The sequence below is a fragment of the Thamnophis sirtalis genome, unplaced genomic scaffold (genome assembly GCF_051295495.1).
Source record: "Thamnophis sirtalis isolate CommonGarterSnake01/CBP01778 unplaced genomic scaffold, rThaSir2_p1.2 scaffold_5, whole genome shotgun sequence".
Taxonomy (NCBI): domain Eukaryota; kingdom Metazoa; phylum Chordata; class Lepidosauria; order Squamata; family Natricidae; genus Thamnophis; species Thamnophis sirtalis.
In genome coordinates this window covers 106392417-106415156 of record NW_028261385.1, presented here as the reverse complement: position 1 = coordinate 106415156, position 22740 = coordinate 106392417, and the positions used below count along the sequence as shown (strand labels likewise).

General features: G+C 40.9%; 1 protein-coding gene across 2 annotated transcripts; it reads right to left on the bottom strand.

Annotated features, from left to right (window-relative positions):
- Positions 1-4197: 4197 nt before the first annotated feature.
- Positions 4198-13598, bottom strand: COPS7A (COP9 signalosome subunit 7A). 2 transcript variants are annotated; one of them, XM_014064681.2, is made up of 8 exons: positions 13505-13598; positions 12452-12657; positions 10392-10467; positions 9569-9657; positions 9108-9310; positions 7041-7146; positions 4979-5130; positions 4198-4774 (listed from the first exon to the last, which is right to left on the bottom strand). In XM_014064681.2, the coding sequence occupies exons 2-8, from the start codon at positions 12611-12613 to the stop codon at positions 4735-4737; spliced, it is 828 nt and encodes a 275-aa protein (XP_013920156.1). In that variant the 5' UTR covers positions 12614-12657; positions 13505-13598; the 3' UTR covers positions 4198-4734. The 2 variants fall into 2 exon arrangements, with proteins under 2 accessions (XP_013920156.1, XP_087572557.1); XM_087716431.1 differs by lacking the exon at positions 13505-13598 and adding an exon at positions 13485-13499.
- Between the last annotated feature and the right edge of the window lie 9142 nt (positions 13599-22740).

The following is a 22740-nucleotide window of genomic DNA, read 5'->3' as shown; positions in this document are numbered from 1 at the left end:
AACTTCTTGTCTCCTATGTTAAAACTAGATGGATGTGAAGCTGCCTTTTAAAAATGCTGCTGGATTTCAGTCTATGATTTAGGATTAGCAATGATACTGGCCAGGTATTCTGCCTTCTGTATCAAAGCCTCTAATCAGGGGGTCCCTCTGTTTCTGTGCTCCTTCCACTCATGTTGGGAAAACAATCCTAGTTTTTCTCAAACCTTGGGAACTTGAAGATACATAGACTTCAACTCCAGAATACCCTAACCACCCATGCTGGATGAGGAATTCTTGGAATCAAAGTCCACAAATCTTAAAGTTGCTGTGGTTGAGAAACACCGCTCTTCTAGGCAGTTCTTTCAGGACATGTGATTTGCATTGATTATTTCTTTGATTCCCCTGCCCCATTGATTCTCGCTTGCACCGTGCCATCCAGTGTACCCACTCATCCATTAGTACATTTATTTTATTTATTAAATGTATATGTTGCCCATCTCACTATCCAAAGTGACCATGGGCTTCTAATGATAAATTATCCCCAGCTTTTACTTTTCTTGTCATCACTGCAACTGAAAGATGAAACTGGTAGAACTCTCCTCAATTTCACGTTTTAAACAAAGCTGGGGTTGGCGGAGTCCGCGGGGAGGGGGAGAATAAAAAGAAAGTCCCACTGTTTCACTGGTGCAGGTAGAAACTGGTCAGCCAATACTTTGGAGACTCATCCATTAAGAGACATAGAAGCAACTCACCCAGATAAACCTTAAGATGCGTATTGCAAAGCATTACAAAGCATAATTGCAAAGCATTGTGGGATGCAGGCTTTATACAGGTATAATCCTTTCCCCAGTTGCCATAATGAAAATGAGCATCAGGAAATGGACATAATGGCAGATCCATAGAGTGATCAATTGGAGCACAAACCTTGTCTAGATCAAATGAAAGTCTGCCAGAGAAAAAAGGGCAACTGCCAATCTTATCCAATGCCAAGATAGGATCAAATTAAGGGGGATGTCCTCTGTTCAAGCTATCTCAATGTGATTGTTTAATATTATTTTCGCAGTTAGTGGGTAATCTATGTGGAAGGCCCTTACACCGAAGCCTAGGGATAGGGCATTTTCTCTTTAATCTGTAGGGCTGGACATCCATGCAAATTACTCAACCTATACCATGTTAGGTTTCTAGTCCAGGTTTAAATAGAAGAAAGGTATTTTTAAAGCCAGTTTGACTAAGGATCATAATGTATCTAAAGGACTATCTTTTCCCTCCTATTATGGGAGCTTTAGCCTACTGGCCCACAGCAGGTAGAATTCCCTTCCCTTCCTCACATGCACCAGGCACCAACATTAGATCTGAAGGAAAGGTCCACTCTCTCCTCTCCCATTATTTGTAATTGCTTTTAATAGTTACTGCCTCATATTTCCTGCAAATTCTCTAGTACTGTTATAACTTTTGTCTCTCTACTGTAAGCTGCCTTTGGGCAATGGATGATAAAGCAGAGTGAAAAGCTTGTAAGTAAAAATAAATACACTAATGAATAAATAAAACCGGCAAGACACAGAACCATTATTTTGTTTTGCCCTTAAACCAGTCCTTTGAGAACATTAGGCTAAGAGAGTTATTGAATAGCCGAAGATCATCTAGTGCCTAGGAGTGAATAGGAATTTAAACTTACTTCTCTTTTAACACACTGCTTCCTTTTGTGTTATAAGTTGCCTACCAGAGACCAATACCTACATCTGTTTTCAGAAAAGACCGGTTTTCCCTGGCACATTTCATAACAGTCCAGATTCAAGTGACCAAATGGTTGATGTAAGAGTAACGTTCCATTCTTACCAAATGATGCACAAATATAGCCTCTATCATGGTAATTGTAGCATGAAGACTTCTTATTATTTATTTGTCCTCCCAACAGATTAGCCATCTTATTGCTAGCTGGGCCACACTGAAGTTGTGCAAGTGTTTCCATTCTATGCTGGCAGAAAAAACTTCCTAGGCTTTGGAGGGTTAGCTGGGCCCCAGTTATCCTGTTGCAGGACCATCCCTTCCCATCTGGTGGCTGGGTACAACCACTTCCATGGCCAATTTTGCCATGGCTTCTAGAGGGACTGGAGACATCACCAGTGCAACTTGTATATGTGAGCATAGTACATTTATGGGATATCATATCAACTTAATTTAATCAAGCTAATGGAACACTTAGTCTTCATGAGATCAATATTCCCATTCAGAAGAAGGGTGGCAACTCCCATTCTCAGTCATGTACTGCCCCACCCCCCAATGTTTTAAAGATTATCTGGAGTAGTGCTTTTCCTTTAAAACAGTGTTTCTCAACCTTAGCGACTTTAAGTCCTGTGGACTTCAACTCCCAGAATCCCCCAGCCAACTGCTTTAAAACATTCCAATCTTTTTACACAACTTGTTGTTGGACACAGCCTGGTGCTCCTTGATTTTTTAATGTTGGGGAAAGGGTACTGCCTCACCCACTTGTGGCAAATAACAAGGAAGAATTTCCAGTGCTTGAAAGAATTTAAACTACTTTGACTTTTGGGTTGTGCAGTTTTTGGGGGGACATTGTTTCTACCTCCTCTTTGCAAATCCTTGAAGGACCTATAGTTGCTGTCTGGCCAAGAGTTCCTGTTGATTGAAGCTCAATTCTATCCCAGCATACTGTAGAACAACCTGGGCTAAATTAACCCATCAATTGACTCTTTGTTTTCCCCCCAATAGCTTTAGTATTCCCAAGGGACTACCAAGGTTTAGCACCTCTTCTGTACATCAGTTAATTTTTCCATGTCTTACCTTTTTAGCAACTGTCTAGTCTTCTTTAGATAATTTTTCTATCATTAGCTGCCCTAAACCAAGTCACCAAGTGACCACTCAGTTCAGAAAATACGGATTCTGGGCTATTCCCACCCACCCAAAAAAATCAGAGGAAGCTCCTGGTGGTACATGGCTTGATGTGATGGCTGGGGACTTCAGGGATGCCTTAAAACTTCCCCATGTTCCAATGTGTGCAGGCTAAAACATTGACCAGTCCTGTTTTTGAAGCATAGGAAAGGCAGATTCTAGAAACAGTGTTTTTCATAACAATGTGTTTTGCTCCTGAGTCAAAGAAGGGAGGAATGAATATTATCACTGATCTGAGGAAGTTAACCTAGCTTTGGGAATTCTGAAGGTCTGTCTTAGCAGTGGATAAGCAGGCTTAGCCCAGCTTTGATATCTTTCTGATCTTCTCTCTGTGCACTTTGTCGGGCCTCTTTTTCATATTTCTTTACAATTTCTAAAAGCAAAAGATTACAGCTGAAACAATTTCATATTTTTTTTCCTCATTGTCATTGCTGCCCACCTCTATTTCTCTTTCTTTAGTTCTTACAATACTGCCTCCTCCCACACCTTCTACCTTTCTTGGGGGAGAAAAAGAAAATATATCCACATATTAGTTGGGCAGCATTTAAGCTAGTTGAAGGGAAGGTTGTCTTCCAAAGACAGTTAGGAAAGCCCACGCCTCCAAAATGATTTTTCTCCCTACATTTTTAACAGTTACAGACACTACGGTAGTTGTGACTTCCAGTGCTTCATAAATTGCCATTTAGCTACCCTTCTTACCAATAAGCAAAATGGGCTAATAGAAGCTTTTGCACTGGATTCAAGTCAAAGGAAACTATGCTTCCTACTTTTGTATGGAGTCCCATTGATTTGAATCACTTAGTCCCAGAGAAGTATACTTAGGATTTCCAATCCTGTTCCATCAGCAGGCTAACTCCAGATCGCCTTTGTAAACCCAGCATGAATCAGGGTCTGGCATACACAGGAACTCTGCTCAGATGAAAAAAACCCGTTTTCCAGAATCCTAATAAACTAAATGGCCTGTAATTTCCAGGAACCTTTTTTTAAAAGTTTCTATTTAGCGGTCGGCTATGAGGATGTATTACATATTTTTATTTGACCAAGTTTCTCATTACAGTTCTTTGCTAATAATAATCTTATATATTATTTCTCCTATTATTTTCCCTCTAAAAGAAAGTCCCACCAAAGCTGTAACCAAGAAGAGACTGAACTGCCATTTGTCAGAAATGGTGTGGGGTCTCCTGCTTGAGCAGGGAGTTGGACTAGATATCCTATAAGTTCCCTTCCAACTCTATTAATCTGTTAATTCAGTTACCGAAACATCCAGAACAAACCAGCATGGCGCCAAAGTGAAGACACTCCTGGAAATAGGTCTGTACTTTTTTATTTGCTTTATATATTTATACTATTTTTAAAAACAATCCACTCACACGCTCACACAAACACTCCTCCCTTTCACAGATCCCAGTAAAGCAGGAAACTGAGATGTCAAACTTTATGCCTCAGAGCAAATGTCCCAGGATCTCTTCAGAGAATTTAAACGGCCATTTGATGCCAGATTTGTTTCCACACAGGCTACCACAACAATCTGTTGGTGCAAATGTAATTTAAACATCAGCCATTTCATGGCTGCCTTAAAAATGCATTCAAGAAAACAAAAGTAAGGAGAGAGAGAGAGAGAGAGAGAAGAGGGGAGGGGAGGGGAAGTAGCATTCAAAATAGAAAAGGTATAAACAAGATTATCAGAGAGGAACAGGGGAAAGGAGCTGTAAGAAACACAAGAAGAAAATAATGGGAAGGCAGAACCATTTACACAGGGACAAGGTTGCACAGAAACACATCTGGATTGAAGAAGAAAGCACCAGACGTGGGACACCTGTTTCAACTCCCCAGCCAGCAGTTCTGTCAGTTTGATTTAGACCAGATCTTTGCACTGCCCCGGAGCCTGCAGAGAAGAAGAAAGTCTTGGAATGAGGACCAGCAGAAGTTTAGCCCGAATGCTCAAGGCAAGGAAGGGCTTTATAGACTCTATAGATAAATTGCTAGAGCCTCAATGTAAGGGATGGATGAAACACCTCAGGCAATTCTCTGCTTTCCTCTCCCATCGGCAGAAAAGCAATAGCCAGCCTCCACTGGAATGCTATCTCACCCTTTGCCCTTGGAGGCCTTCTTGCTAGCCTGGCGCTGGTTGGTACCCGGTGCAGGCTCCCGGAGTTCTGACAAATGCTGCTCAGGGTCTTGGGAGGTTGCTGCTGCTGCAGCTGCTGTTGTCACCTTAATTGTCTTCTTCAGATTTGCCACCTGCCGGGTGAAAAGAAAATGAGGGAAAAGAAACAAGGAAGAGGCAGTTTCAGCTCCAAAGACAGGAAGGGTTCCCTAAGACAATCATCCTGGAAAAATCTCACTGGGCAGTCTCCATCCAGGTCTTACTTTAAAAATCCCGTCTGGGGATTTTTCGTTTCGCCAAGGTTTCAGTGGATACTTCCCAATGTGCTGCATTCAACTGGAGGGTTGAGGGTGTGATCATGAAAACCACACTGTTGAGATTTCTCTCCCCCTCCTGCTGACTCATTCAGTTTGTGAACAATACTTGTAAATCACCCCAGTGCTAATGGATTCTGGGTGTGAACAACAAAGCACAGAAACAAAGAAGAAATTATAAACTGTACATAATATAAGCAACAAACGAATGAAATGTATGAGCCAGGAAGTTACAGGTGTCTAGAATAATATTTTTCTTACGTTGCTCATTAGTACAAATAATTAATTTCTCCAGCCAAATAAGGATAGGCACTTTGATTGTATAAAAGCATTTGCTGACTCTGCTACATATTGATTTGGAGAATAAAATATTGCTCCGATGAAATGTATTTTTTATTTTTAATATTAGTAGAGTTGTATTATGCTCAATTTTCTGAACAAATAATAATCACAAACTTTATCCCATACCTCACAGACCTCTAATAATTAAGGTATATTTGTGGAGAATTAAACTGGAACATTTTCTCTTTTCCTACATATGACAAGAATTTTATCTGAACATGTAAAGCAGACAAGGTTAGGGTTAGGGTCCATACCCATAGCATCCAAACAAAATTGGACAAAGATTTTTTTTAAACAATAAATCTAATCATGTCCGTCATCCAGGTTAAAATTGCTATGATCAGCTAAAAAAACATAGTTTTGAATGGAGCAAGAGCACTTTTCTGCATCTCACTTCCAAAAATATTATGTTAAATATTTTTGGTAAGATTTGAATGATGATCATAAAATAAGTATTATAATCATCTCTTCAAAGACAATATTCACAGGTTAGTTTTAGATCCAGTTTTACTGCTTGTGAGAAGTGACTTTTATCATGTTATATCTTGGGATTGACAGAAACAAGAAAATGCCTTACATGGAGTCAGAAGTGGTATTTATCTATTAAGCAGCAAGTAAGAAACGTCAGATACAGAAAACATGGAATTGACATTTTCAGTCTATTGTTGCAGGAATTAATCTCATCTAAAGGAAGCAAGATAAGTCTACTGGAGGCATATTTATTAATTACACATGCCTCAATTTCAAAGACTGTAAACACGGTACAAGAGCAATAGCAACAAAATGACTTAGCAATTGAAAAATAATAATAATAATATAACCGCAATTATAATAGTAGCATACATACTAGGCCTTAATAAATATAATAATGAAATCCAAAGCCCTTCCAGAACAGCCAGGATTTTACAACCTTCTGGAAAGCAAAGGGGGCACAAGCTATCCTTTCTTGGGGGGAAGGGGGGGGAAGCTATTCCAGAGGAGTGGAGCTACCCAGAGAATGCCTACTTTGGGGGGGGGGGGCTCTCCCACTTTGCCTCTCAGAAGGAGGTAACTTACAACAGGTCTTCTCTGTCCATTTAAGGGTTTATAGGCAATAACCCAAAACATTTGAATTGAACTTGGCAAGCTGCTGGCAGGGTTTATGCTCCCACATCAGCTTCCCTCCTTGATAGAAAATGGCCTTGCTGAATATCAGGCTAATATCATATCATTAAGAGCACAATCTTAATGAGTCTCTGCAGGCTACAGGTGGCCACAAATTGCCTACTTGAGCTAGACCAGAAATGTAGAAGACCAGCAGAGGCTGCCAGGTGTAATGGTGAAGTCAGTCGGAAGCTGGGTGGGGGTGGGGGGATGGGGAAGGTGTGCATTGCAGGCCTGCCCCTCACCTCACTCTCAATCTGCTGCTTCAGGCCCAGCTGCTGCTCTTTGTGTTGATTGGCTCGGCTAACTTGTTCTTCAATGCTTGAAAGGACAACTTCGCAGCCCTGGCACCTGGGAAGGACCAGTAAAAGTTGAACAAGCAGGAGACCAACAAAGCAACTAAGAGAGCAAACAGCATTTACCAGAAGCTCATAAATCGTGAGATTGGGAGATCCGGAAGAAAGATTGGCTCATGGGCATCCGTGGATGGGAGAACCAACAAGGAAATGCACATGATAATGTCATGCAAACCTCATGACTTAAGTGCTTGCGTCAGATGTTGAGACCCAAGCACTTAATGGCAGCATTCACTTGATGATGATGTCTCTCTCTCTGTGACGTCAATTGAAAAAGGGTGTGCAAAGTATTCTCATAGCAAGGGAAGAAGTGAGAGGAGTGGGAGAAATAGTCCCGGGAGAATGAATCTGTCTCCACAGGCATCTGCACTTTAGCAAGATCACCACACAGCCATACAACTCTCTTCCCACCAGTGAAAAGTATGTTTCTAAGATTAGGATCAAATTGAATGTATACAAAGATTTTAGAGGTACAGGAAACATGTAAAGAATCTTGGCTTTCACTTTTAAAAGAAAAAAAAAAGTGTTTGGATCTAAGAGCAAATTTCTAGTTTGTGGAAACATTTATTTACAATGTTTTGCAACATTTGATAAAACTCATACATGATGTAGGGGAGGTATATGTCTATCAACAGAGAATACTGTATTTTTCGGAATATAAGATGCACCTTTATCCCTCAAAAAAGAAGTTGAAAATCTGGGTGCATCTTATACACTGAATACAGCATTTTTGCCTCCCAAAACCCTGCCCCTTTCCCCAAAATGGTCGTTCATAGCCTTTAGGAGGCTTTCAGAGGGGGCTGGGGAGGGCAGAAATGAGCGAAAAACAAGCCATTTGTTGCTCAATATTGCCCCTCTACCCCCAGGAGCACTCTATAAGCCTCATAAAGGCTATGCATGCCCTTTTTTGACAATTCTTTTGTAAAAAATTTTTTTTTGTGAAAAATGGGCCATTTTGGGGAGGTCTGCAGAGTGTGAAAACTTTGTTTTTAATTTGCCTCTTCAAAATATTGGTGAGTCTTATACTCCGGTGCATTTTATATTCCGAAAAATACGGTATTTCTTCAAAGTCCCTGATTGCCTCTTATCCCATTTTTAAGGTTCATAAAAGTAGAATAAATTGTGTTAATTGGTGTAACCTATTGACCAATTCACGGGGCACAAAATCCTGGTATTAATACTGCATACAGGTGGTCCTCACTTAACCACCTTTTGTTCAGCGATCATTTGAACTTACAACAGTACTAAATTAAAGGCCCACCTAGATTTACAACTGTCCCCTTTGCCACCAGTTCTCCCCCTCCCACAGCTGATCTTCATTATTGCCTTTGCCTGCCTCCCCTCCGCTGGGTTCACCATCCTCTGCATGGACAGGGGATGTGCTGTGGAAATGTTTCACAGACTGTCGGGTGAGTGCTATAGGCAGACAGATCTGTGCTGTGCCTCATGCCACTGCCAATGTGGGTCCTTCTTTTAGGAACTGGCCTTTTGAGGAGAAAAGACTTGGCCAGCATGCAGAAGGTGGCCAGTGCAAAAGAAGGACCTGGCGATGCACGAAAACGTGGCCTGGCTAGTTCGTGAAAGGAGAACCCAGCCAGCAGTGGTGCAGTTTATACAGTGACAAGCAGGGCTGGGCAGTGGGAGGCAACTGGTGATGGCTGTCAAAAGGGCAGAGCTGGGGAAGAGCTGGGTGGATGGAGGTTTTGTTTAATGACAAGAGTTGCCAATCCCAATTAGGATTATTAAATGAGGACTATTTTATATAAGTGATAAAAAGCTCTTTGTTCATCCTTGCCAAGTGGTGTGATGCTTATTAGGGGACCGCAGTCCCAAAAGGGGCCCCATGATCAGCACCCATTTGACTTCTATCCACATATGCAGCAGAGCCTGAGAAGGTCTGTTGGGCTTCTTTGCCTTTGTTAAGATACATCCTCCCCAGTTTTCAGTCTTCCTTACCATTCTTGGAGCGTGCGGGTAATGATACTGAGCTCCTCCCTGCGGATGTCCCGGCCAATGCTATAATCCACCTCTAACCGCTGGTTCCGCTGGTCCAAGCTCCCTCGGAGAACATCGGCATACACTGCCTCAATCACCAAATCCTCCAGTTGCCGTACATTCTTCAGTTGGAGCTGCTCCAGCAGTACAGAATAGGGGATGCACTGCGGAAACACACAAGCCGGTGTAAAGTATGACATTCGTTAGTTTGCTTGCATTCATTAGCCACCCAATTCAAGAGGACTTCTAAACCAGGGGTCTCCAACCTTGGCAACTTTAAACCTGGCTGACTTCAACTCCCAGAAGCAAAGCTGGCTGGGGAATTCTGGGAGTTGAAGTCCGCCAGGCTTAAAGTTGCCAAGGTTGGAGACCCCTGTTCTAAACAATGAAGAGAATAAGCAAGAAAAGGGTAGGTAGGTTACCTTCAGCTTGGAAGCCAAGGTGACCACAGAGAGGTGGCGTAGTTTGTTCTTCTGAGCTTCTGTCAAGGGAGGCAGATTCCCAGCTTCAGCTGTTCACAGACCAAAACAAAAAGGAACATTCCTTCAAATTCTCACTAGGATCACTGGATAAGATCCCATCCACTTTTTATAGAATTAATCATTCCTCCAATTTTTTTCTACTTCTCATGACAGATTCAGGCACTCTATATCAAGCCCCATTTTTTTCTCCTCCTTAAATAGAATAGAAACCTTAAGTCAAACAGTCAAAATTTACTTAGACAACATGCACAGCGTTTACACAAATGTCTAGTAATCCTATACAAATTCTTCCTTCTTTGGGGGTCTAGAGTTTAAACATAGAAATTAGCCACTTAGACATTTTCAAAACCAATAGACTTGATTCTGAGACCACATTCTCCCAGTAAAAATAAAAATTTGGTGCCAACCTCAGGGTGGGCCTCTCCTTATGCACCACAGATGCTCTCCATCCATTGGGACATCCTCTAAAGGTCATGGATAATAAACAGAAGACTACAGAAAGCACGATCAAAGGAGTGAGGCAATTACACATTATGGGCCACCCTCAGTTTCCTTTTAATGTTCAGCAGTTTCTTTCTCAACTCCATGAAATGTTTAGTCCATAATTGCTAACCCTAGGGAGGAGGGCTTCAGCACTGAATGACTTCATGTTATCCAAACCCTGCTATTGAAGCATTGCTTCACTTTGGTTTTCTTGGCTCTTCCATCTCTATCGGCAATTTTCTCTACCATTCCTATTTCTTAAGGAGAAAATAAGACATACCCAGGTAATCTGAATACGTCCCATATGCAAAGACTGTAAGCAGGCGAAAAACAGGTGAGAACTCACTTTCAGCTAGCTGTAGAGAGAAAATAACTACAATTATTTGAGAAATGACTAAAAAAAAACCTTTTTTGGTTCATGGAATCTTTCCCACCAGAATACTTTTGTTTAGTTATTAAAGAAACTTAATTTTCTCTTGTTTTTCCCCCACATAGAAAACACAAACCTATAGCGAGCAAGAAGGAAATGTTGGTGTCCCACTTTGTAAACATGTACACCCCAGGTATAGATCTGACTTTCACCAATATGGTGAGCCTCTGCCCATTCTGTACCAGTCAAGAAAATTACGGAGGAATTGATATAACGTACTATTTTGCCTAAGATTACAAATCCCTGACATGCATGTAGGAAAATATTGGATAGGGAAAAATGTTCTAGCCTGTTTGCTCCAAGACATACAGCACTAGTTTTATATACGGAGAGTTGTTATTGCTAGGTCTATTTAATGTTATGAGCCTCCATCTGTCATCCCAAATGGTATAATCATGTATAATTTTAGTACAAACAATTTCATGGAAGATCTTTAAAACAGCCTGTTTCCTTCCTTCTGTGCAGTGCTCTTATGGTGGGAATGCTGCAGTTTACTCAAAATCCAACATAAATATCTAAGAAAAAAAAGTCTCTCAGACATAAAGGAAGGTTACTGGATAATTTTGCACCACATTTACTTCTCCATGTAGATTCTCTCAAAAATGTGTTATATAAAAAAGGTAGGAATTTTATTTAAAAAATCACCAAAATCTGTCTATTATTCAGGTCACTGACATTCAGAGGTTTGGCAGACTTCACAAAAGCGATATTTAACAAATGAACCCTTTTAAGTTCCCATATTCCACTGAATAAATCACCTAAGTGAAATACAGGGTTATTTTCCTCCATAACCTCAGCTGGGTTGCTAGTTTGGGAACCACAGATTTCAAACCACTATGTTTCATGACAGAAGGAAGAAATAAGGTTTTTCATATTTTTAATAAAGTTGAGGGCCCCACAATATTTCCTTCTTTATTATCATTCTAATTTAAGCTTTTCTTTAATTATAGAAAAATTGGCCTATGAACAAAAAATTATTTAGAGGAACTCCATGCAAGGGCCTATGACATTATTTTTTTTTCTACACTTTTTCCCATCATGTAATCACCAAATATTTTAATTAAAGGTATACATTTTTAGGGAGATTCATGTCTTTATGGAGGATTGGGAAGCATTCAAAGAGACATATCCCATTTAAAGGTGGTTCTGGATAGATCTATTACAATATATATACATACATACATACATACATACATACATACATACATACATACATACATACATACATACATACATAATATATATATATATATATATATATATATATATATATATATATATATATATATATATATATATATATATATATATATATATATATATAATGTTGTATTTGTGCTGATAAATAAATAAAGGAATGGAAGTAGTGAACTTCCTCCCATATTTGGGCATACCAGGGGTTATGACTTTATATATATATATATTTACTTGAAATAAATACTGGCATTTTAAAATTCAGCATAAAGAAAGATCAAGCAATTTTGTTTAATCTGAATGATTAAATCCCAGAAAAATCCTAAATGACTTTAGAAACCCCGTGGATTACCAAATTCAGTATGAAAAGCATTCACTTAAACGTAATTTTATTCAGAGCTTCAATAGAAAGACAACTAATCTCCATTCAGTACTGCTACACAAAAAATGATCAAAGGAAGTCAGACAGAAACCTAAAGCTGCTCATTTATAGAGCAGAAATACATGTTTCAAAGGATGTGTGAACCAATGGTTCCGTTTTAAAGCATAATCTGTGTCTTCAACTTATCCTAAAGTAATAGCAAGACAATGGTGCAGAACAGAGGCACCAGAGATCATATAAATGTAGACAGGATAAGACCTGCTATTTTCTGTCAGGCCTTTGGAAGGCTGTACCATATAACTAAGGTCTTCATTCCATGAGTCTCAGTGCTCACCTCTTGAACATTTGGCATATCAAGCAGCTCTCCAAAAACATAAATACCGGGGGCTTCCAGCACTTGATGAATGAGACTGGCCAGAGCAGCTCCGTGGGCAGATCTTGCCAGCAGCAGAAACTGCTCCTGATTCTGCCCAGACACCTTCACTTCGGCTGCCATTGGGCCAGCAATCAGAATGGTGCAGGACTTGCAGCCCCCACCACCTAAAGGAATAAACAAGTATAACAACTGGAGCTTCTCATATTATCCTGGAGCAATAGAAAATTACTCTACCACTGGGATATTTATTTATATTATTTATACATCATGTAGGACCAAACAAGCAAACAAATAAAGGGTTTGGGCAGCTCACAAGATCAAAAAGCTCCACTACAATAAAATACAGTACTATGAAATGCAGTGAAGCTATCAGACTATGAATACACATACATCCACATATTTAAAATATGAATACACACACGCGCACACACATTCAGAATATGAACATACAGAGACACAGAAATAAACTTTGGAGCAGCCAATTCCTGATATTCAGGAAGCCAATTCCAGCATTTTTTAAGTAGCGAGAGGGGGGATGCGCCTACATGTCCTAAAATCCACTCCTAGGATTTTCTCTCCTAAAAATCGAAGTTGTTTTACCCTTGTTCAGATGAATGTCTCTGGGCACACACGTGCTGACTCAAGGCTGTGCATGAATGTAGCAAGTGTGATTCTGCCTAAGTGTCAGGGTGAGCAGGGCCCGAACTCAGGCCAGAAAAGAGAAGATAACTGAGAGCAACGAAGCGACAGGAGGCAAAACAAGGGGAGAACAGGATCAGCTTCAGAGGAAGAGAAGCTGCGGCAGGGAAGAGGAGAGAAGCGCACGAGAGCCGGTCCAGGAAAGCCAGACCCATCTTCAGGTCACGTTGGCAAAAAGAGAGAGTGATTGAGAGCAAAGGAAAGTGCCTCTGCTGCTGCGTCTCTCCCCACCAGGAGCGCCCAACAGATCCAACCGGGCTCCATAACTGTCCCTGTCTGCCTGTCTGCCTACCTGCTTTCCTGGCTGCCTACCTGAGGGTCCCCTTCCCGCTGGGAGCGGCTGCTGGGAAAATCTCCAGCCAAGAGCTCTCGACCACTTCCGGGTTGGTGGCGTCACAGCTGCCCCTCAAACCCCGCCCCATTGACCTCTCATTGGCCAGCTCCCCCCTAGGAGGGCGGGCCTCGCGGCGAAAGCTTTCTAAGCAGCTGCTAGACTCTCCCTGCCAGTCTTAGCGCTTCCCTCGGGCTGAGGACCTCTGCTGCCGCTACCACTGCCGCCAGCCACACGCCGGCCACGGGCCACTCTCCCCCTTTTCAGCTCTCCCCGAGATCCAAGCTCAAAGCAGAAACGCCTTTCTGACTACACGCCCGCAATAGTCAGAAGTCTGTCTTGTTCATCGGTGCCTGGCCTTCACCGCGTTATATATACAACGTCGAGACTTAATTCACCGTCTCCAGCAATCAATCTCCTTCCGAAATCACTCCGTGGTCTCTTATCCCCGGGGCGGGCGATTGTAGAAAGAAGCAAGCTTGCTTCGGAACAAAACCCAGACGTCCATGACCATAAAGAGGTTTTGCCTCGGGCTTCCAATTAAAATAAAGAGCTTGGTTCGGCAAGAAGAATCTCGTGGAAGGGATGCGCCATACGGTTCTGCCGCCGGCGCCCTCCGTCCCTGCCTCCCACTTCTGGAGAGGGATTTTGGAAACAAAGCTGTATGATAAGTCAAAAGGGATGGATAAGTTGCATTTTTTTTTTCAGCAGAGCCTGACACGGAGAGGGTTTTTTTTTAATGTTACTCGTGGCATTTATATCATCATTTTAGGTGCACACTGCCAGAAAGTCAGAGAAACACATGAACAAGGATGGAAAGCACAGAAAGATCCTGTGATTATTTCATTTACCTGTGTTTTGTTTTACCGGTAGTTTTTCCAGTAGGAAAAATGGAGAGGGGTGGGGAGGCTGGGCAATTGAGACATCCATTAAAGAGGGTCTGAATCTTTTGAAGCAGTGAAGAAATGGGGTAGATATGAAGTTTTGAAAAGGACGAGAGCATCCTCTCATCCTCCCCTCTTATCTTGGATTTCCCAAATGCAATACAATATTTCAGCATGCATGGAACTGATTGCAACGATTATTTTAGTCCAGGTGATTCCTGGTAAATTGGGATGGGGGGAGGAACCCCAAGAAAGTAATAGTTGCAACTAAAACTAGAATTGTGCACACTGTGTTTCTGATCATGTCTGATGGGTAGATGTTGCAGCAGAGATCATTCCCCACTGTCAACCTTAATGGTATCAAACATTTGCTGCCTGAGGCTGCTTGTCTTGATCTGTTGAGTGGTCAGGCAATCTTTGACTATCTTTGCGCATGCATGGATATGCCCACTGTCTTCATGAGTAGATATATTTGGCATAAACACCCAAATAAAATGTGAATTCAGATGAATGACTCTTTGGTTTCTCTCCCATTCTGCAGCATGGCAGCCATGGTAGTCTCTTGCTAATTCTGGTGCCATCTCAAATACCAGCATATCTAGTCTAGCATTAGTTTTCAAGAGCTGGTTTCATCAGGGAGCCCAAAAGGCCAAAGCAATGTAAGAGACTGCAATATATTTCTCACATTATTTTGTAGACACAAATGAGGAACCTTTCAGAGGAATAAGAGGTTCCAATGGAGCATCAATTTTTATTGCCTTTGGGTGGGTGGGTTGCTTTATTATTTCAGCTGGGGTGTAATGATTGCTTATCACTTACTGTCATAAGTCTTATGGCATTCTACCCATTTTATTGTTATGATTGCAACTTGCTGAAATAAATAATCCAATCAAAGTGGCTGTGACCTAGGTAATGTGGGCGGCATTCACAGACAGTAGAATAAAGACATCATTTTTCTGTGATGAGGCAGCCTTTCTCAGTCTAAAGTTAAACAAAGACCAAGTTATCAATTCTGTAAGAAGCCCAACTTAGTTGCTTCGCTCTGGCATTTTCATTAGAAATTTGTTCTAAAAGCATGATAGCTTTATGATCCGCTCTGCTTGATTTAAGAAACAGAAAGTTTTCCATACTATTTTTAAATGCTATTTTTTTAAAATTTCCTTGCTTGTACCAAAATAAATCATTCTATCGCTTTTCACATTTCAATAACCCTTAAAGGAGGCACCTTGTAAAACCAGCAGAAATTTGGAAAGTCATACCAAACAAAACATATTTTGAAAGCTGGGCCTTTTCCAAGTGGCCATATGCATGGCTACTTTGCATTTAAACATCTATTGTGAGGGGGATAACATATGACTTAATAATGGACCTAGCTATTTGCAAGTAGATGTAAAATTGCCAGGGGCAATTTAGAATTTATTGTGCTAGAATATTGCTAAATCAGGATAAAGCAAAATCAAAGTGGTTTGATGAATAGTCAGAAATACTTTTTGTGATACTGTAATCACTGCATATTCCTTAGCCGTGGGAAATTCATCCAGTGGCTTGAACAAGTCATCATCCTGCCTTCTATAGGACTTGACATAAAGCTATATTTTGTGGTAGGCAAAGTACAGATGTGATGACCAGAGCTGGCAGTGCCACGCAGCAGGAGAAAATGACTTGTTTTCTGAGTGATATAAGCTGTAATGGGGCATACGTTTTGCTCATCATTTCAGGCAGCAAAATAATTTGCCCACTATGGATAGCCAGATACCAGAGAGCATTACTATTTTTCACAAGCCTTTTACTTGCAGACAAAAATAAAGCGTCATGATACTGAAGATCAGAGATTTCTGTCTAGTCAGATGGAAATATTTGCCCAAAAGCAGCCTTTGTAATACAGCTAGTCCTTGACTAACAAAAGTTCGTTTAGTGACCGTTCAAAGTTACAACAGCACTGAAAAAAGTGGCTTATGACCATTACAGCCACCCAGTGGTCACATGATTTATATTCAGATTCTTGACAACTGACTCATATTATTATTATGACGGTTGCGGTGTCATGTGATCCCCTTTTCAAACCTTCTGACTAGCAAAGTCAGTGGGGAAGCCAGAGTCACTTTACAACTGTGTCACTAATTTAAAAACTGCAGTGATTCACTTAACAACTGTGCCAAAAAAAGTTGTAAAATGGAGTAAAAACACTCCAACAAATTTCTCACTTAGCAACACAAATTTTGGGCTCAATTATGGTCATAACTTGAGGATCACCTATATGTCAGAGACAGTGGTAGGTTATAAAGTCTTTCTTTCTTCACTGAACTATAAATTTACTGGGGTGGCACAGTGGTTAGAGTACAGTACTGCAGGCTCCTTCTACTGACTGCCGGCTGCCTGCAATTTGGCAGATCAAATCTCACCAGGCTCAAGGTTGACTCAACCTTCCATCCTCCCAAGTCGGTAAAATGAGGACCCAGATTGTTGGGGAGAATATGCTGATTTTGTAAACTGCTTAGAGAGGACTGTAAAGCACTAAGAAGTGGTATATAAGTCTAAGTGCTATTGCTATTGCTATTACCAGTATGCTGCTATCCACTTATCCTTTGATCTGTAGGAACTATACTGGCATGGAATCTGTGGTTCCCAATGCTGAACCCCACTCAGATGCTATTATGTTTGTTCCCAGGACTTGCTAGTTACCTTGCTTCCCTCCAAAGCAACAGGTGACAAAATTGAACAAATTGGACATTGTCTTGGGACAACGTCAGAATAAGAAGATATATACTATGGTACTTATAGTACTACAATGCTGGGACAGCCTAGGATGATTTAAGCCTGTCTTTGCCAGGACTGTCATTGTGCCATGGTTAGGTATTGGCGACACAGCTATATAATCTATGAAGAAGATAGTCTTCCTATCAAATAGGGGAAACATCTTTCCTTTTCACTCAAGTGCTGATCTAAAAAACACTATTAACTAGAACAACTACCTCCAGCAGATTTTGAAGGATTATGTATTCTCAACCAAGAAATAGCTAGCCTTGTTTTCCTCTGCTGAAATAAATCTCTGCTTGTACTTCTCTTATAAACCAAATCCCATTAATCCCAAGGCTTAAGAAAGTATGAAATACATTTGTACCAGAGTCGTGTTCCAGTGGTCTAGCTTTTTCCCTCCTAGCTGGGAGGCCAAGTCATTTTAGTGTCTCCACCCAAGGCAGGACATTCAAGTGGCACCTCAACCAGACAATAGGGGCACAAATAGGCAGGACACATCTCTGCAGGAATCCCGATGCAAAGAATGGGAACAATGCAAAGGTATTGTGCTTGCACAGATTTGATCTACTAATTCACCCTGAGTGGATTAGAGCTGAGATGTCGTGAGCCCAATTATTACAGCCCTGCAGAATTAATAGGCCTTTGTCTGTTTGGAGTGCCTGACTCATACAATTCTTTCTACCCTATTATAAAGAATGTGCAAAATCACCATTAACACACGTGCACCCAAGATTGCCAGAGAGCACAATGTGAAACTCCAGGTCTTGCCAGGTCCCTTTACCTTCCTCTCACCCCACCTTTCCCCCTTCAAGCCTGCTTAGTCTCAGGTTTTATCTCACCATCGATCCACAGTGCTCACATTCTCCCACATGTCAGATAACACCAAGACCATCTCAACAACCATCTCAAGCTGCCTTTCCTCTTCTCTCTTGATTGGCTGCTTGCCCAGCCACATTGCTACTGTCTTCACCTGGATCTGAAGTTCCTTTCTGATTCCCCTGGAGCTTCCCAAACCTTTTATTCCCAGCTGAGCTACCAAAGCTGCTCGGGTTATTATTTAATTTTCAGTTTTATGACAGACCACATTTGCTCTCATCATCTGTTATGCAGTCTTCCCCCCACTTAGACCTGAAATCCTTTACTGTAGTGGCCAAAGCAAGGCCCATACTGAACGTTTATGAGGCAGCTGCAGGTTTCCAAGGATGGGGGGGAGGGCGAGGGTCAGCTTGGATTAATTTTATTTCACTGTAGTTACTACTCTAGTTTCTTTCTGTTGGTTTTATCTATCCATCTGTTCTATTCTGTTCTGTTCTGTTCTGTTCTGTTCTGTTATTATATATCTATATATAAAAGGCTGTATGTATGTTCCAGAATAACTCTGGAGTGCCTCGAGCAATTTCAACCAAACTTGGTACACAGATGACTTACTCTCTGGAGAAAAATACTGTAGGGATAAGATACCCCTAACATCCCTCGGTGTGTGTGTTCTGTTAAGATTCAGCCTGTTGTGCCTTTCAATGGCTTCTACTGTACTGCCATAACTCTGGAATACCTCAAGCAATTTCAACCAAACTTGGTACACAGATGACTTACTATCTGGAGAAAAATACTGTGGGAGGTAAGCCACCCCAACATCCATTGGGGTGTGTGTTCTGTTAAGATGCAGCCTGTTGTGCCTTTCAATGGCTTTTACTGTATTGCTGTAAAATGACTTCTACTGTACACCGCAGTGGAGTTACCATGGTAATAGCTTCACAGTACTCCACAAGGGGGCTCCCTCTGGTAAGGGGGAAAATCCAACTTTAGAAATTACATTTGGTCCGGACATTTTCTCCCAACAAATAAATACCTGTGCAAGTACCATATAAAACCAACATCTATGTATTTATATGGTATGAACAGTATTTCCCAAAGTATCTGATATGTTAGTGCTATATTGAGTGGTTTGATTGAATGGAATCCATCCTTTGTTTTTGTGTGTGTTTCTGTGTGTGTATGCACACAACATCTGTCTCCCATTTATGCAAAGGCATAAGTGGTGAAAAGTGTGCCTTTATTGTCTCATCAATGGTCATTCACCTTGCAGACGAATACATTTAGTATGGTCTATGTTCTTATCACCAACTACAGTCCACTTTATTAGATATACAAAGAGAAATGCAGCATAAGGTGCTGCCCAGCCCTACCCTTGCAAAGAAGGATCCTGTCCTTGGGCCTCTCTCTGGCACTGGTGAGGTGGGTAGTTCCCTGAGTTTCCTACTCAGCACATGTGTGCTGCCTCATTCTGAGAATAGTCATTCAGGAGCCACATGCCTCATTCTAAGTCAGGGGTCAACAACCTTAAACACTCAAAGAGCCACAAAGGTCCTAACAGGAAGCCCCCCATTCAATTCTGGAGTCTCCTCCTAGCGCAATGTCCTTTTTCCTCTACCTGTCCTAACCGAAATCCCTATCAATTGTGGAGCTGACCAGAAAACCCAGCCCTTGCCATAGAGTCTTCTCCTAGTGTGTCTTCCTCCTCCCCGCAAACCAGAAGCTCCTCTCAAAACTGTGGTGCTGACTGGCGACAGGGAGCCACAGCAGAGGGATGAAAGAGCCACATGCGGCTCCAGAGCTGCGGGTTGCTGACCCAAGTTGAAGAGATTGTGAAACTGGTTGTGGAAGCTCAGGTATCACCTTGTGGCTTCCCTCCTCACAATGTTTTCCTTCCCCAGAATATGGTGTTCAAGAGGCAGGCAGTTGAGCTAATCTGTATACAGTAAGTGGGACTTCTTGAACTGCATGAATATACATTTGTGGATGGGTAGGGGCAAATTATAAAGAGAGGATCAGATGAAAATTAGATGCATAATATATAGACCATGAGGATTAGTGATGTTTGCTTTTAAAACTACATGACTGATCTTGGAAAAGCTAAATGGAATTAGTCCTGGTTAGCATTCAAATAACAAACCCCTCGGAAGTTCCAGGGTTGCAGTCTGGGAAGTTGAAAAACATGTCAGAAGAAGCCAGTGGCAAATTACTTCCTTATTGTTGTCAAGAAAATGCCATGGATGTGATCATGCAAGCATCAAACTCAGGCCTGCATCCTTATTAACATAAGTAGTGTAACAAATATGTTTGCTTATCTTCAGAGCACTGGAAACAGGACCACTTAATGATAAATTGCCTTCAACCACTCAACTGTTTCCTGATGAGATAAAGGTGGGGTTTTTTTTGGTAGGATGGTCATCTAGAAGTCAGTGACAATGCCTTGGAGAATTGAAATATTTCCTGTCATTGTCAATGGCAAATTTGTCAGCATTTATTTGCTAGCTTAATGAGTGGCTATTCTGTATTGGTCTACTGGTGGCAGATAATGCTCAAAAGTAGATGAAAGATGAGCTGGTGGTGCAGATTTTCCCTTAATTGCATTGCAAGAGAAAATAGAGAATAAAATTAGCAAGTGGCTTTGCCACAGAATTTGGTCTGCCACAGAATTTCTGTAGTAGTGTACCTTTTTATTGGGAAAAAATGTCATATTATTCTGCCTGAAAGTGAACTGGATGCAGGAAAGATTTCCTGAGTGTATTCACAACTTGGTCATGATACATAACTGGGTGACTTTAGCCTAATCATCAATTCCAGCCTCACTTCCTTTATAATACAAAGCTTAGGTGAATGTCAAAAAAAACCCAATGGATTAATAGGCCCGAGTACCTTCACCCACTCCTCAGTGGCAGACTTGGCTCTTAGTTGCTCCAATTTCTCATTATCTGCCTATGCAGGTTTTCCTCAAGATTTTTACTCTTTGGCTTTTTCTGCTTTGAAGTGGAGGGATTCTGAAGGCTTCTTAGTGTTTGTAATTGTATAATTTGGATCCTTGCTCTTTTATTGACCTTTTCTATCATTGAGTTTCCTCAGTTCTGCGCATTTATAAATTGTAATGAACACACTCAGAAGAACCTGAAAAAGACTGAAGGCACTTGAAGGTTGAAACTCCCCCCCAAAAAGGAAAAGGTCAAACACTGAAAAAAGATGATCATATTCTTTGATATGCATGATAAGGTACAGTTGCAACATCAAGTGTGTCAACTGCAAAGACAAGAAAGACTCATTGAAACTGTTTGCTGAAATATTAAGCACTACATATGGACTAATAGTGTATGGTTTATTCATAAAACAGAACTTTTGGACATATTTTTAAATAGTAATTTAATTAAAAATAACAATTAACAACAATTTTAAGTTTTGGACATATCACAAGAGAGCTGATGTTGGCAAAAGGGAACCCCAGAATTTATATAATTCTAAAAAATTGGGTACTGTCCTTCAGATCTGTTTCCTCCATTTCCTCCACTCAGTTTCAACCTGCCTCCATGGGGATCCCAGAAAGCAAAATTAGTAATCTTCTACTGTATTTCCAGGATATTGCAGGATGGGGTACTTCTCTTCCCAGCTGAAATCCAAACAGCTCCTATCTTGTTAGGTTGCCAGCAATTAATAAAAAGAGAAACTGTTTAAGAGGCCTTTGAGTATTGATGCGCCTTCTGTTATTTTTGCTTTTGATTTGTTGTTTTATGATTCTGTCCATACTTCAATCATTACATACGGTTATGTAGAATTATTTATACTACGGAAGTTTCATTTTTGAGACTGTAATCCACTAAGCATATCTTAATTGTGGATAAATAATTGAACAACAACCAAAAAAACCAAACTCCCAAATAAAACATGAGCTCCCCTCCAACATAAACTTTTGAGGTCAAAAGAATCAAATGCATATGTCACATACACCCTAAAGTACCAAAATGCTGGCATGAGAAATAATTATATACATACACCGACAAAGAATTACTCAAGTTTCACATCAGTATGTAGCCATCATCCTGCAGATATCCAAAACAAAGAACATTTAGTCAATTGAGCTGCCTGGGGATTTTGTCTTCTCTTGCTTTAAAGCACATTTTTAGACAGAGTGCGTAGTATGAGCATCAACTACCGATATTTTGAAAGCTAGAAAAATGAATTTGTGGGGAAGAAAATATTGCCAAAATGGGGGCACAAGGATTCATATCACAGGTAACCAGAACAGTTGTACTGTCTGGTAGAAACATATTGTATTTAAGGTGCATCATTTTGAAGGAAGCTTGCATCCGGTCCTCTAAATCTCTACATTCAGGAAAACTTCTGGATAACACACGATTAAAGCATGATGGAGATTAATAAAATAAAAGCATGGCAGATTGGAGATTACTGAAAAAAATATTGCTTTGTGTGTTGCTTCTTCTGTTTCCACCCCCATCTTGCTTAAGGCGATGTGCACGGTGCGCAGGGCTCTGAAGCAGTCATTCGTCCTCTTTCTAACTAGATACAAACTTGCTTTGCTGTAACAAATTCCTCAGAATATTAAGATGTTTTCTAATTCTATCCCTGTGCCACTGTCATCTCACAGCTATGAAGAAAAGCATCTAGCAACATCTCCACAACCATTTCTCAGAGCAGCTGTAGTACGGCTGTTCTCAACAGTACTCTATGCCAGGCTGTCTTGCTTAAGGAAGGGCTTATGGGACTTCGTAGCAAAAAGCATGATTGCC

Coding starts and splice junctions, on each gene's coding strand:
- COPS7A (XM_014064681.2), bottom strand. CDS start 12,613: ATGGCAGCCGAAGTGAAGGTGTCTGGGCAGAATCAGGAGCAGTTTCTG. Junction 9,311..9,568: donor CCTTGGCTTCCAAGCTGAAG/GTAACCTACCTA, acceptor GTGTTTCCGCAG/TGCATCCCCTATTCTGTACT. Junction 7,147..9,107: donor ACCCGCACGCTCCAAGAATG/GTAAGGAAGACT, acceptor GGTCCTTCCCAG/GTGCCAGGGCTGCGAAGTTG.